The sequence below is a fragment of the Tupaia chinensis genome, unplaced genomic scaffold (genome assembly GCF_000334495.1).
Source record: "Tupaia chinensis unplaced genomic scaffold, TupChi_1.0 Scaffold141165_1, whole genome shotgun sequence".
NCBI classification, from domain to species: Eukaryota; Metazoa; Chordata; class Mammalia; order Scandentia; family Tupaiidae; genus Tupaia; species Tupaia belangeri.
The window spans coordinates 922,907-938,357 of NW_006201028.1; the positions used below are offsets into that span (position 1 = coordinate 922,907).

A 15,451-nucleotide genomic window follows, 5' to 3' on the forward strand; every position below is an offset into this window, starting at 1 on the left:
CACTTCCTTTCCTGTGCCTTCTCTGTCTGTCTGGCGAGGGCACACAGCCTATAGCGAAAACCTCTCCAAAAAAAAAAAAAGTTCCCCTGACCCAGGGGGGTTTATACATGGGGAAGAGTCACTCATATCACCCCTATCAATAAGCTGATGCCTCAACGAGAAATTGGCTTTATCAAAGTCAGCCTGTTCACTTTTACCACCCCGACTCATCAGGAAAGCACAGAAAAGAATTCTATTTTCTGAAAGCCTGTAAATGTCAGTCAGTTTCAAACTTTAAATCTTCCTTACAACCCAGGAAACCAAGGCTCAGTGAAATTCATCTGTCCCTCTTAGTAAATAGCAGACACACAATTTGAACTCAATTGTGTCTGACTCCAAAGACCCTATAATGATAAAAAATAATCATGGTAAACATCTGATCAAAAAAACCTCACAGAATTCACGAAAAAGAGCCTCCGTACCTTAGGTGATAGTTTCAAAAAAGCTGACGAAACGATTGTTAGTTCCTAATAAGGTAGACATTTTTCTCTTTGCTCGCTTGAGCACTCCTCAGTGTCTTTACTTGTCTTTTCAGACAAAAGACAGAGAAAAGACATCCATTGGTCCTGGAGGCACCTGTCAGACATCCAGTGCTCTGGAGGCATCCCAGCCTGTGAGTGAAAAACCATCATGTATGCGATTCTGTGAGCCAATTGACCTGATTATTACAGGGCTCTATTTGTACTGGATCTATCATATTTTTAAGTCAGAATATTCTTATGCTTGAGGAGGATGCACAAAATTTTGATGCAGTGTAACATTGTATTAGTATCCTTCCTTCACTTGAAGCTTCAAGGACACTCTTTGGGCCTGAACTCATAGTTGTGGTTGGAAAGAATGTGAAGTATTCACATCTCGGTTTCTCCAGCTCAGCTGGGCTGGCACAAGGTCCTGCTGGAATTCCACCATCTGTTAAAGCAGCAGGAGGGACCTGATCCTCCTGCTTACAAAGTGAAAATCATTGCTGAGATTCTGAAACACATACATTTGGTAAGATCAGGTTCTAAAACATGTGAAGGCATTTGTTCTCATTTTCCACAAATGTCTCTCTTAAAAAACACGTGATGATGAGTTTCTCATTTTTAGGATAAAGTACTCATTAGTTCATGAACCCAGGCAATCTTTTTGGAAGGGCTGGAATTCTGAGAAAAGGAACTGCAGCATGTTGCTGCAATAAATTCCTTACTTTGCATACAGTTTGCTCTTAGCTAGGATTTGGAATATACTAGAGTTAGTAGCAACTGAGAATATTTCATTTCTAGTACAAATAAGTTACTAACTTTAGATACCTCCAGCCCTTGCTGCTCTGGGGACATGCTAATCTTGATACTCTGCAGTGTCGGAGTCACAGAAACCCATCTTACCCCAGTGTTTCCTTGGTTGCAGACAAATTAGGCATTTTTGTCTTTCTGATGTAACCATATTTTCTGAAACCTGCATATTACACAGTGAACAACCAGTAAGTGATTGTGGCATTGTCATACACATTCACGTCAGTTAAGTGATAATCAGCTTCCAATTTTGCCGTAACTGGATATGAATATTTGTAACATAAAGCTGCATTAGATAAAGTCCATATCTTTAAGACGGTAGTGGGGTGGAGGGAGGAGAGAAAGTTTCTTAAAAGTATAAATATTATCAGTTATTATTCCTAATGGAATTTGCTGGCTCGCAGTTTGGTTTCTAGACGATAACTTCCACTTGTAGCTTCTTCCAAGCATTGAGTAAACATATAGTGGCATCCCAGCTGTCACTTTGGCTCTGAATTATAGGCGCTTCTTGTTTGTGGGTTTACCCCTTTGCCATTTGAACTGAGACCCCTCCTCTGTCTGTACACCTACTGTGAGCCACTTCCCACCCATGTATGAAATCTGTCCTCGGAGGATGACTTGGGCTCACTTCAGCTCTAAATACAAATCTTTCCATTAAGTCCAGCTTCCATGTTTTGCACTAAGGAGAACCATGGTACAAAGAACCTTGAAGTGAAGGCTTTTGGCCACCAGCTAACTTGCCATTTCAGCGATCGTGGAATATTGTTCTTAGTTTTGGGAGAAGTGAAATGCTTCATCTTTCTGATGACGAACTTAGCAAAGCACAGTTCAAAAGAACTGCTCTCATTATTCCGGGGTACCTTGCCATCACCGCTAATCGATGCTCACAAGTCCCACTGTCGACTCTTGATCCTCAAAACAGCAGCCTCTCGCCTTTTGCTCTGCCTAAGTGTGTTCTTTTTATAGTTCTCCTGTTCCTGTAATACGTTAGCATTTACAAAGTGTTTTCACAGGCTCATTTGTGACGTGGGTATTATCACAGTTCCAGAAATAAGCAAGCATAAGGAAAGGCTGAGACTTACCTAAAGCCTTGAGGGTAGCCCTTCTGTCTCTGGCCTTAGGGGTTCATTCCTTCTCACCCCAAGGTAGCCCAGAATTGAGATGGCATTGAAATGTAAAATGTCTAAACTGCTAATATCCTCTTCTTCTTCCAGGCTGAGAACATCTCTAAGGACCTCTACATAGAAGTATATCCAGGGACCTATTCTGTTACTGTGAGCTCAAATGACTTAACCAAGAAGACCCATGTGGTTGCAGTTGATTCAGGACAAAGCGTGGACTTGGTCTTTCCTGTATGATACTGACCGTCACTGCTGTCACCTCACTTTTTTTTTTAAATAGCAAGAAGAATAAAGGCACCCTATAATTTTCTTATTGGTTACACATTACTCCTGTCTTTAGTGCTGACTGGAAGGCTGGCCTTCCTGGAAACTAGAGTCTGTCCCATTCAGTACATATCTTTAACTTGAGAGCACAGAAGTCCCCCATCCTCATTTTCCTGAAAAAATGTACTGATGCTATCTGAGCAGTTTTTTACTGCTTACTTTCTAAGTAAGATTAATTAAATAAAGGGAGTGATTTGGAAACAAAGGAAATACATTTTTATTGATATTAAGTGGTGAAACAGACGTCGCTATGTACAAGTGTAGGCTTGACAAGATGGCATTTGCCTAAAGCAGGCTGGGCGTACCCTGTAACGTCTTGGCAAGAGGCATGCTCACCTGCCCCTGGCAGGGAGGTTAGGGGCAGAGCCACCTCACTCCTATGCCCCTCGTGACAGGTGTCTTCCTGCCATTCATCTGTAGGAAAGTGTTAACGGGGTGAAGATGCAGCTGCTTATTCAGCCACCACTGTGGCCTGTACTCTAGACAGCCTTGCCAGCTAGCCTTGGTAACTCAAGTAATTATTGTCATTAGTCTTTACATCCTAGAAGAGAAAAAAAGAATCTTGAATCTTATGCTGACTGTAATTTTAAGGCTCAAACATCACTGATTTGGGGGCCAGCAGGTGGCATGGTGGTTAAGGTGTTGGACTCCCATGTGACTGGGCAAGGTTCAAGTCCCTGACCTGGCACCTTGCTTTTACACTTTACCTTTCTCTCTCTCTCTCTCCACCTCCCTCTGGTCAAATTAAAAAATGATAAGAAATGGAACTAAATAATTCTTTTAAAAAAAAATTCACTGATTTTTTAAAAAATCATTAATGTACTCCAAACTTCCTTAAAGTTACCACACCAACAATATTTTTGCATAGCTTAGTTGTCTGGTGACTCATCTTATTTTGAACATTTTCCTCAGGAAAAAAAAAATGCTAGTATCCTGCATGATGAAAACAAAGCTTGTGTTTTAATTTACAAGACGGTATGTGCACTTGCCAGAGGCAGAAGGAGAACATGAAAGCACTCCCCCATAAAGTATGGTCATGCCACCATCACTTCTCCCTTTATTGCTCCTGTCTGGATTTTGGGTATGAACACAAATGTGCCTAGCATATTTTTCAAGCCACCACGGCTAAGATTCAAACTGTATGGGGTCCAGTTCCCTTAACCACCAGGCCACGGACCAACCCAAAACCAAAGTTTTAAGGAGTGTATATTAGCATCCCTAGTGAGAAACAAACTCCCATGGGCAATGGGTCATTAAAATAAGAATCCTTGCACCTCTGAGAAGTCTGATGAACTTTGTGGGTTCTCTAAGACTTCTGAAATGATATGTAGAATTGTGGGTATGTGCATTTTTTCTGAGAAAGGGGACATGACCCCAAGTGATCTAAGCGCCGTGTTTGAGAGCTTAAGCGCCTTACCAGCTGTTCTGCTCTACCTGGTACTCAGGGCTTTTAGCCTAAGGGCAATGCTTGTCCGTCTGATGTCTCACCGTACCCCGAGACTTGGTTTTCAGGGTTCCGCTCCCTCTGGCAGGGTCTGTGGTAGCGTCATGTTGGTGGCTTTCGTGGTCAGCTGCTTGGTAGTCCGTACTATGGTTTGTGCTCTCTCCTGTTTGCCATCCTTCTCTTTGCGGATGTTCCAGGGCCTTGTTCCTAAACCCAAAAGCCAGTTAATGCGGAATATGCCACTGCTATGATGGGTTTTGTCTTGAAGACAAGTAGGAGTCTATCAAGGCTCACTGAGTCTCTGTTTCGAAGGAGAAATTAAGGTTGTTAATCATTTCTGACCGTTAAGCTTTTGGGAAAGGTCATTAGATTGGATTACCAGATTCAGCACTGGGGGACTTTACCAGGCCTGTTTTCAAACAGGCAAGAGGGCAGCAATGGTAACCAGCTGCCACCTGTTGAACGAGCTTCAGCTGATCACAAGAGAGAATAATATGCTGATGGAAAAACACATTTTTAAAACTTGAGGCAAAACAAAAATAAGGGAGATATGACTTTCTGAGGAATAGGAGAATCTAAAAAGGGAGGGGTTTTGTTGTTTTTAATTTGCCAGAGGGTGCATGTGCTTTTAAGAAAGAGGGAAAGTGAGAAAGCAACCCCCTGTGGGGGATGATCATGCCATAATCACTTCTCCATTTCTTTCAGGATTTTAGGCATGTATGCAAGCATGCATGCTCACATGCCCAGCAAATTTTTCACGCCACCAGTTCCAGGACTCGAACCATGCAGTCAGCCATGGGGGATCCAGCCACCTTAACCACCACAACATGGGCTGACTCTAAATTTTCTTTTAAATTACAGATTGAATCCTGTGTTGCAGTTATAAGTAAGGGAGAGAGAGCGTAAAGACTCTGGCCGTGAACAGCTTGGCCTGTAGTGTAATGGAGAGTAACAAAGTATGGCGGGCAGAAGGATCCTGGCAAGAGGTGTCATGAGGGGCAGAGCTCAAGACCGTTAAGTATGAATACTTACCAGAATTGCTATTAAGTGCTCTCTGATCAAGCACTGATACCAAATTCTGATTAAATACCAAGCATATTTAGGACAAGCAAAGCAACACATTGCCTTAAAAGGATATAAAATCTAGAGGAGAGAAAGCTCTGGTGTTTGCCATTGTTTCCACCCCTGGCCCATACATGGTTCAAGTGTCTCTTTGCCAGTTAGCTGGGGCAGGCGTTACTGCATCGGTGACAGAGGCTGGGGGCGGCCCCTTTCTCCACACTCCATCTCAGGCATGCTTGGCGTAGATTTGGGAACATGCCAATGATGCTCTTGGGTCAGCCGCGGGAATTAACCTTTCCTGGAGCTTATCAACAGACCCGGTACCAAAAGGAAAGCCAGGCTCAGTACTTGAAGATTCACTCTCTCTCTCGGGCAAAAGCTCACTATGTCGTTACCCTCTTTCCTCAGCCTTCCGAGTTGCTGAGACTGCAGGCACATGCCACTGTACCTGGCTTAAAAGCGTCCAACAGAAATTGACCCTGGGCCTCCCGTGTGCACTCAGTCTGCCTAGCAGCGATATCAACCAGCAATCGCTACAACTGTGGCCCTGTGTTTCTCTTCCCTATAGCCAATCGTCAGTTTGTTTCAGGAAGAAAAGAACTTTGGAGTGGGGTATGTTTAGCTATGGTGACTGACATGGAGCGAGGCTGAACGGAGGGCTGACTAGCTCTGGCGGTGGAGAAGAGAAGTGTACACGCAGGGTCAGGAACTGGTCTAGAGCTTGCTGTGGAGCAAGCTAGGCCACTGCCACACATGGCTGGTACTGGGGCATGTCACCACCGTGGCCCCTCTGCTACCCCACTGTCATTCCTCTTCCCTGGCGCAGAGCTGGAGCTGTTGCTCCCCACAGACCCCTCTCAACCTGTGCTGAAGCACAAGACGGGAAGCAATGGAGAACTTAGCGCAAAAACTCCAGATTTTGGTACCTTTTTCTTTATGTCGTCACTTGTTGGGAGGGCACATCTCACAAAGAGATTACAAGATCAGAGTGACCATTTCACAGAAGCTCCGGCCACCCACTAATGTGCATGTGTGTGTGTGCACGCAAACACACACACACACACACAATCTCTTTGTTACAGTTTCTTGGAGAAGTCCACTGACCAAAGCAGAATTCTTGTCTCTTGTTTCCCTACCACAGATGAGGGAAGATCCCACACCTTGAAAGCCAGGGAAGCTTATATAAAATAGAACCACAGCACCCTATATTCATCTTCACCCATCGAAAAACCCAAGGGTCCCAAGGAGACACCCAAGGAAGTTTTTCACCTACAGAGAATTCCTCAACATTCTCAAACTGAAGAGCAATAAAGCCCTTAACCCTGGGCGAGACTGACATCCTCACAGGCTAAAGAGTTCTGGCTGAGCAGCTGTCCTAGAAATGGGTCAGTGGCTTCAAGACCCACAGGGGGCCTGGCGTGGACAGTGCTTGAAACTTGGTAAGCCCCTATCAGTGGCCTTCCTTAACCCTCTCATCATCCTCACACCAGGCAGCCTTCCACTGAACATTGTCAGTGACCTAAGGGGTGTAAGAATCTAATCTAGGGGCCAGCAGGTGGTATAGTGGTTAAGGTGCTGGACTTCAAAGTAGCAGACTGTGGTTTGAGTCCCAGATCTGGCAACTTGAAACATGCCAGGTACATGTGCATTTGTGCCCAAAATCTCAGGAGGAGAATAGAAGAGAAGGGGTTGTTGGGTGGCCATCCCCCACAGGGGGTGACGTCTCACATTCCCTCTTACTGTCTCTGTCTCCCCAACGAGTGCACATACCCTATAACAAATATATACTCTAAGGCCGAGCTTACCCAGGTCACCTCCTTCACACAGCTCTGCCAGCTGACTGAGCTCCTGCTCTTTCTGGCCCCCCTTGGGAATGCAGGCAGGCTGGACCTGAGTCCGATCACTGAAAGGCTATCACTGAAAGGCTGCTCCCTGAGCCTATGGGGGCGTGCCACACATTTCTCAGCTCGAGGCTGCAGGCTGCCAACAACAGTTCAACACGGCTTGCCCTCGTAGTTGTAAAAATGAGCAGCTTGATGCAGTGTGTGGTCCTTCCCACTCTGACTTACTAAGGGGCCCATCTGGAAAGTGGGGCTTGCTAACCCGAATTAAAGGACCAGTTTCTGGCTGCTCAGGGTATCCATTCTAATCAATACCTGGAGGTATTTGGACTGTTCATTTAGAGAAAAATCAAAGCCTTGAAGAAAAAAAGGGGAGCAAAAATGAACAGTGGCAGGGCACATTCAGTAGAGGTTAGAGAAGAAATAGGAAGACAGGTATTAAATACGAATGTAAACTTTAGCACAGAAATAGCCCATTCTTCCCCATCCTGTGGGACTTTATAACCTAAATCAAAAGCTATAATTTCCGTTATCAGTCTCCCATTCCACATGACCAGGTTCCCAAGTATTCCTTCCAGTCCCAACAGAGAGGACATGAGCGTCAGATTGCTGAGAGACAGGGGAAAGGGAGGAACAGGGCCTCAGCCCCACGGTGGAAGACAAACCCACGCCTTAAGACTACCTGGCTTTCCAGGATGTGGCTCAGGCCCGTTCCTCCGCCAGTACCTCCACTCGGGTCGGCAGAAGCCACTCTGCCTTGGAGACTCTTCAGGAAGGATGGGGTCCGTGTTGACCATGCTGTCCACCATCAGTCTCTGTGGAAGGCCCATTTCCAGTTCATTCTCCAAGTCATCTTCAGAAGAGGAGGAGGAGGAAGAGGAAAAGGAGATGGCCACTGGAGCACGCACTGCTGCTTTCTCCTCTTTAGGACCTTCCAGTGGCAAGAGCCACGCTGTGGACTTCAGCTCTGACTCTGGAAGTTCTCTGGCTGTGACCTCTGAGGTCCAGGTTAGAGGCCACCAGGTCGAGCCAGCCCAGGGACAGCAGCAGAGGCAGCCCTGGCACAGGAACTGGCTGCAGGAATAGGGGTAACAGGGAGGGCCTAGGAACGGGGTGCCCAGAGGAAGCCCAGTGGTGACGCAGCCATGGATGGTCCCCAGCAGAGGGCAGTAGGGGCCACAGAGGAAAGGATCAGGGTGCTCTCTGGTGGAAGGCTTATGCAGCCTCTCCACAGCCCTCTTCCAGATGGGTGGGGGCACCCACTGGGCCCCAGTTCTAGGCACTCTCCCTGTCTTGCCATTCCAGAAGTGGACAGTGATTTCTTCTTCCTCTGATGCTACGAAACAGAAAAGGACAGCTTTCGTTACTATTTTCGCTCTTTATCATGGGGTATGGTTCTCCTGTCCCAGGGGCAAAGGCCATTCCCTGCCTGGCCCCCCACACTCTGTCTCTCCAGAGAGGCTGCTGGGAATATGCCCTCAATGCGCCAGATTTCCCACGCCTTGCCAGAGGGCTTGCCTGAACTCCTCTACCTCCTGAACTACATGGTGGCCTGGAGGGGCCTTGTTTCCTGTCAAAAACAAGAGGCATCCTCAGTAGATGCCTCTTCTGCTATTCTCTCCATCTCAGTGGGGCTGACGGGCCCTGCAGAAGAGGACTATCCAGTCCTGGATGGTGAAGACAGAGGTGAGCCAGGATTATCCCACCACACACGGTTCAGCTAACACAGACATGGTTGTTTTAGGCTATGTTTCCCAATAAAAAGATATTTTATAATCCAAAAGCTGTGATGTATGCATTTGTTGCTACCTCTGGATTAAGCAACAAGTTTGGGGGTAGAGATTAATATTTTTAAGAAGAATAATTTTCTTTAAGAATTATTTACTTGGAACCAGCAGATGACATAATGGCTACATTGCTGGACTCCCATGCAGTTGACTATGGTTCAAGTCCCGGACCTGGTGACTTAAACTCACACCGGGCACGTGTGCCTGTGTGCCCAAGATCCCAAGAGGAGAATGGAGGAAAAGGAATTGTGGCGTGGCCATCCCCCTTGGGGGGTGAGTTCTCGCTTTCTGTCTCTCCCTGTCTTTCTGGCAAGCACACATGCCCTATAGCAAAAACCTCTCCAAAAAAAATTTGTTTGAAATAAAAAATAATTATTTACTTAATTTTGTTTATTCATTCATTTATTTTAATTTTACCAGAGAGAGAAAGAGGGAAAGTCAGAAGGCAAGCCACCAGGTCTGGGACTTGAACCGTAGTTGGCCATATGGAAGTGTCCATTGCCTTAAACACCATGCCATCTGCTGATCCCCATATTTATTTAATTTTATTAATTATTATTATTATTCAATTTGACCAGAGAGAGACCGAGAAAACCACCAGGTCTGGGACTTGAATTGTGGTCAGCCATGTCAAGGTTGAGGGTCATTCAACCACCATACCACCTGGCGGCCCTGAAATTTGTTTTTTAATGCCCGCAAGACCCCTGAGCTGTAGAACCCACCCTTGCTCTCTCCTCTGACCTGAACCCCAGCCTGGCTCCTTTGGGAAGCCTGATGGGCCCAAGCAGCTGCCCTTACCTCTCTGGGTGCCTGCCATCTCCAAGCCCAAGAGAACGGTGCCAGGGCCATAGCGCTGTCGATCTGGCTCCCAGGGTGCCAGCACCTTGTCTCCGGGTCGCAGTGAGTATTCCATGGACGATGAGAGCTGAATGACATCCTCTTTTAAAACCACACTCTGCCGCTGAGATGGCAGCTTTGAGCCTGCATCGAGGGGAGCCTCAAATTCCACAAGCAGGGTCCCCTGCCTCTCCAGCTGTGGGTAAGAGACACTGAGAATAGGCCTGGCATTAAAAGTACAGCAGAGAGCACCCGACTACCCTGGGATGCCCAGAACCAGGCCCAGGGTCAGCCTTACAAACCCCAAGGGCCATCTAAATAAAGAAGAGATGTGGGAACCAGTGGATGGCGTAATGGTTGTCGCTGTACTCTGACATAATCGACCATTGTTCAAGTCCTGGACCCAGCGGCTTAAAACTCGTGCTGGGCACGTGGGCGTGCGTACTGAAAATCCCAAGAGGAGAATGGAGGAGAAGGGACTGTAGCCTGGCCATCCCCCCTGGGGGGCAATTCCTCGCTTTCTGTCTGTCTCTGTCTCTCCAGCAAGCACACGCTCCCTATAGCAAAAATCTCTCTTGCTGGGTGCTGTTCCTCTTCCTCCACCTCTTCTTACCTCATACAACTCTCGTTTATAATTTCTTGTCTTTTTCTTACCATTTTCTTTTCCTTTTACCTCCTATCAGATTTGGGCCTGCAATTCGGAGGAGTTGCCTGGGCCCTCTGGATATTTCCCAGTGTTGTTCCTGTGTCCGAGACCAAGCTGGGATGACTGATTGGTCATGCATGAGGCCTTCGTGGGTGAGGGGTGATCGTGGCTGTCGGGCAGCCCTCCATGCTGCTGGTCCCCTGGTGTGATTTTTAAGCTATCAAGTCCTGGACTTGAACTGTGTGGCTGGCCATGTGGGATCCAGCTGCCTTAACTACCATATCACCTACTGGCCCAAAAAGTGACTTTTGATTGGAAATTCTATAATTCATACTTTTTCATAAATCACAGTAGTCTTCCCTCTGACTCTGGAGAAAAAAAAAATCTCAAAGAAGTGGGCACTGCAGCGCTGCAAAGCTCAGGCGCGGCTCCTACCCTGGTGCGAACATGCTCTGTGTTTAGGAGCACATGAACGTCCATGTGGGGAAGTGCACTGTTCCTCTTTCCTTCAGACTAGTGCCACAAATCAACACAGAGAACTTGCCCAAACAAAGTACTTCTTTTTTAATTGCCACAGTCTACATGTGCTCATGAGAGAGACAGAGAAGAAGAGAAAGAGAGAGAAAGCATTCCCCAATGGGACACGGTCACACCACAATCCCTTCTCTGTTTTGTTTTTGTTTTTGGTTTTGTTTTTTTAATTTTATCTACTATTGTTATTATATTTTTTTCTTTTGAGAGGTTTTTGCTATAGGGCACGTGTGCTCGCCAGAAAGACAGAGAGACAGAAAGCGAAAAATCACCCCCTTGAGGGGTTGGCCATGTCGCAATCCCTTCTCCTCCATTCTCCTCTCAGGATCTTGGGCACACATGCACACATGCACACATGCCCGGTGTGAGTTTAAGCCACTGGGTCTGGGACTCAAACCGTGGTCGACTACATGTGAGTCCAGCGACATAGCCATTACACCAACTGCTGGTCCCTTTTTTAAAATTTTCTACAGGGCATGTGTGCTCACCAAAGAGAGAGGGAGAAAAAGTGAGAAGCAAGCTACCAAGTTCAGGACTCAAACCACGGTCAGTCATGTGGGAGTCCAATGCCCCAATCACCATGCCATCTGCTAGCCCCTTCCTTCTGCATTTCTACATCCTGTTGGAATTGGGGGCACACATGCACACATATACTTGGTGTGTTTTTCAAGCCACCAGGGCCAGAACTCAAACCATGGTTGGTCATGTGGGACCCAGCTTCCTTAACCACTAGCCATGGAGCTGGTCTCAAAATATTACACTTTTTTTTTTTTTTTGAGAGGTTTTTGCTATAGGGTACATGCACTTGCCATAAAGACAGAGAGAAACAGAGAGACAAAAAGCGAAAAATCTCCACCCATCCCAAGGGGGACGGTCACGCCACAATCACTTCTCCTCCATTCTCCTCTCAGGATCTTGGCACACATGCACACGTGCCCAGCATGAGTTTAAGCCACTGGGTCTGGGACTCAAACCAGTCAACTACATGGGATTCAAGCGACATAGCCATTACACCAACTGTTGGTCCCAAAGTATTATATTTTAATGCACATTTTCTTCACTGTTATTGGGTGGCATTGTACCCCACCCCCCTGCACCAGCTAAATTCATATGTTGAAGTCCTCATCCCCAATACCTCAGAATGTGACCTTATTTGAGAATGGGGTTGTTGAAGATTTAATTAGTTAAGATGAATTCATCATGAGTATGGTGGGCCCCCAATCCAGTATGACTGCTGTGCTTATGAAAAAGAGAAATTTAGACAGACATACTCTCAGGAAAAAGTCACATAAAGTTGAAGGCAGAGATCAGGGTGATGCTTTCACAGGCCAGGGAATACCAAAGGTTGCCAGCTAACCGTTACACGCGAGAAGAGGGATATGGAGCAGGTTCTTCTTTACTTCCCTAAGAACCAACCCTGCTAATATCTGAACTTCAAGCTTCTGGAAATGTGAGACAATAAATTCCTCAGTTTGCAGCATTTTGTTACACAACACTAGCAAATGAATATACTCACTGATAGTATATGTTCACTTCTACAACCTAGCCATAGAAGATGTGTGTTTATTCAGGAAACCAAATTGCTGCATATACACAGCTAAGGCCCAGCAGATAGGAGAGGGTCACCCAGAGGGCCATGCCAAGGACATGCTGGGAATCAGGGACTTGCCTCAGGAGCGGCCTTTATTTGAGCCCGGTAATAAAAACCATCTGGTTCCCTTCTTGCCAGGACCCACGTACTGGTAGCATCTCCAACTCTTCCTAGCCAACCAGGCTGCTGCCATGCTGAGTGAGCAATGTGGAGACCTGGATAAGAGGCACACCTGGAAAAAGACAAACAGGATTAGGGGGTAGAGAGCACCAAGCCCTAAAAACATCCAGAAATGCATCCTACAGTTACATCAGACGAACACCTTAGCGTGTGACATACAGGGTATGTAGAACAGAAACCCAAGAGGAAAAGTGGCTATCTATGATGCTGGTAAGATACATTAACTTTCAGGAGGGACAGAAGGAGACCAGGGTGAAGAGAGCCATCATTTGTATTATAGACTGGGAATTCTTTCAGGGTAACCGAAATTGCATTAGCCTTGACACAGTCAGGTTAATTCATGTTTATTCTGAGACTAGACAACATATCAGGACAGAGTGCTGGTAAGGTGAATCGTAAGGTGGTGTGGAGGATTCCAGAAGGAGGCGTGGAAGCCTGGATGGTAATGCCAAAGGAGCCAAATTATAAGGCTGCTTGGCACCATGGAGTCAGAAAAGATGAAGTGTCGAGCAAAGCAGCACCGAGGATTTGACTAAAGGGCTGTGGGAAAGAAAAAGTAAAAGCAGGAGCCAGCAGGTGGCATAGTGGTTAAAGGCACTGGACTCCCACATGGCTGACCGTGGTTCAAGTCTCAGACCTGGTGATTTGCTTCCTCACTTTCTGTCTCTCTGCTCAAACTAGAAAATATAATAAATAGAGTTAAATAAAATAATTAAAAAAAAAAAAAAAAAGGAAAAGCAAGTTCTGGGAAGTGTTGTGGGCAGGGCCAGCTCCCCCAGGGAGGCATTGTGTCAGAATTGTGGTGTCTGAAGAAGTTGTTTACTTTGTAGGCAGGGCTGAATACCACAATGCTCAGCTCTGGCCCTGAGCAGAATGGCCAAGCTGGCATGTCCCTGTCCTGAACAGGCTGAATTGAATGACACAGACATGAGTCCCCAGAACATGTACACTTTGTGTGTATAAGCTGGGGCCTCTTTGCCTCTGGTATTTACACTTCAGACAGCTGACTAAGGAAAGTGCTCAGGAAAACCTAGGACAACTGAGGGATACTGAGGGATCTGAGGAGGGACCCAGAGACCCTGTTTAGCTGCTGGTTGTAGAAACTCTAATTCTCCTGGGGTGCTGGAGTAAGCCTCAGAGTTGATGGGGAAAAGACCCAGACATTTTGAAACTGGTCACCCCGACTGCCTTCTCTCACACAGTCCATCTCCGTGTGACATCCATGAGTCTGCTGCCAGGTGGGACAAAAGCCAGGTCAGCCCTGGAGATCAGCGGGAGCACAACTTGGCAGGAGTAATGTACTCATGCTACACAGACAGGCAGAACAGTAAAGAGCCCTTTCAGCCTTGCTGAGAAGCAAATTCTCTCCCCCATGGTATGTCACCTAGAGCCAGGAACAAAGGAAAAGGAAAGGGGCACCCCACTGCTCCAGGGGGCAGACATGTACCTTGGGAAGAGGTTGTGCCTGGTGTACCGGGGTGCTTGGAGGGCAAAGGGGCAGGTGAAGGAGAGGTCCCAGGGTGGCACAGCAGGGTCGCAGCCAGGGGCCTTCAGGGCTGTGGCCACACTGCAGTATTTGGGCCTGGCAGAGGAGTCCATGACCTTTGGAGAAAACACCCAAGAACAAGCACACCATTACCTGAGCTGCTGCCATGGCCCAGCAGAGGATGCCCAGGTAGGCAGGGCTGGGCTTCATGGTCAGCTGCCTCCTGGGGACAGCTGCGGCCACACGCGAGGTCCCATTCACACCCACAGACCTTGGTTTCCTCTCTGAATCACCCGCCTCAGGAACCTCAGTTCAAGAAATGGGAGAGGTGGAAAGCAATGGCCCTGATTTTAGAGAAATAGCTTCAAACGCTCCAAACCTGGCAGCTGCTGCTCACTTCACCTCTGGGCCTCAGATGCCGCTCGCTCCCCAGTACATAGGAAGCACTAGGCCTGTAAGTAGCTCAGCCTGTGCAAGTTTTTCTCCTCCTTTCTCTTTCCCAACTGCAGGGTCTCCGGGGGTGTGTCAGGGGGTAAATCCATTCCTCCCTTCACAAATCTTAACCCTGATGACAAAGTGATCCCTAATCCAAGACACAGACTCCTCTCCTAACTCTGCTGCCACCAGACTGAGGCTGCTCCCAGGAAGAGAGGAGATCTCACACCAACGACTCTTCAGACCTGTTCAGAGGTGGCAGCTGCCAAGACCAAATTCTGCTCCCCCTAGACCACCAGAGCCCTGTTTAGGGTCTGCTCCACCCAAATCTACAGGTCTAACCCCACAGGGACTTACCCACAGGGACTTACCCAAACTCCTGGCCTCCACCTCAACCTTGGGTCCTTCTGACAGTTGGCTCAGGGCTCAGCCCAACTGACTCCTGGTTGCCAAGCAGGTTGTCATAGATACAAGTCAGCAAGAACACTGTGGGTCAGTGAGTGCACTGAGCTTGCGCAGAGGGGTGGCAGGACCTTGGGCTGTGTGGGGTGGGGAGGTTAGAGAGAAGGAGGTATACCTCCATCTTTGTCTTGGAGGAGTGGAGATATTGGGAGGAACAGAGAAAGGCCAGTGTAGCCTCAGTTCCCAAAAGTTCAGGCTGCCTCACTGCCAGAAGATTCAGTTAGGTGGAGGCCCTCATGGATCCCAGAGGAGTCCTCTGATGGAAAAAGCTGATCTCTGTGGAGACTCTGGGCTACTGACCTGCCTCCACCCTGTGCAGGCATGGGAGTGAGGCAAGACATGGGCTGACCTACAGACTCTAAGAATTTGTCCATCATTTAAAACAAAATAACCA

At 47.3% G+C, this 15,451-nt stretch overlaps 2 protein-coding genes across 6 annotated transcripts in view; one reads left to right on the forward strand and one right to left on the reverse strand.

Moving 5' to 3' along the window:
- Positions 1–2,960, forward strand: part of AKIP1 (A-kinase interacting protein 1) — a 7,669-nt gene extending 4,709 nt beyond the window's left edge. For 2 of the 3 annotated variants that reach the window (XM_006162914.1, XM_006162913.1), the window contains exons 5-6: positions 575–652; positions 2,525–2,960. In XM_006162914.1, coding sequence (XP_006162976.1) covers positions 575–652; positions 2,525–2,668 — 222 coding nt within the window. In that variant the 3' untranslated portion in view covers positions 2,669–2,960. The remainder of the gene's footprint in view (positions 1–574; positions 653–2,524) is intronic. The other variant, XM_006162915.1, reaches the window with a different exon arrangement.
- A 10-nt stretch (positions 2,961–2,970) lies between these two features.
- CUNH11orf16 (chromosome unknown C11orf16 homolog) lies at positions 2,971–15,069 on the reverse strand. Of its 3 annotated transcripts, none has more exons than XM_006162917.3 (7): positions 14,967–15,069; positions 14,122–14,276; positions 12,573–12,726; positions 9,688–9,922; positions 7,829–8,438; positions 4,249–4,406; positions 2,971–3,296 (listed from the first exon to the last, which is right to left on the reverse strand). In XM_006162917.3, the coding sequence occupies exons 2-7, from the start codon at positions 14,271–14,273 to the stop codon at positions 3,283–3,285; spliced, it is 1,323 nt and encodes a 440-aa protein (XP_006162979.1). In that variant the 5' UTR covers positions 14,274–14,276; positions 14,967–15,069; the 3' UTR covers positions 2,971–3,282. The 3 variants fall into 3 exon arrangements, with proteins under 3 accessions (XP_006162979.1, XP_006162978.1, XP_006162980.1); XM_006162916.3 differs by having other exon boundaries at positions 2,972–3,296; positions 7,785–8,438; positions 14,967–15,066; XM_006162918.3 differs by having other exon boundaries at positions 2,973–3,296; positions 7,785–7,955; positions 14,967–15,061.
- Positions 15,070–15,451: the final 382 nt, after the last annotated feature.

Bases quoted from the DNA above. Each gene is read 5' to 3' on its own strand.
- CUNH11orf16 (XM_006162916.3), bottom strand. From the start codon at position 14,273: ATGGACTCCTCTGCCAGGCCCAAATACTGCAGTGTGGCCACAGCCCTG. The intron at 12,727-14,121 runs GTACATGTCTGC...GTCTTTTTCCAG, and splicing joins AGGCACAACCTCTTCCCAAG to GTGTGCCTCTTATCCAGGTC. The intron at 8,439-9,687 runs GTAAGGGCAGCT...TCTGTTTCGTAG, and splicing joins GATGGCAGGCACCCAGAGAG to CATCAGAGGAAGAAGAAATC.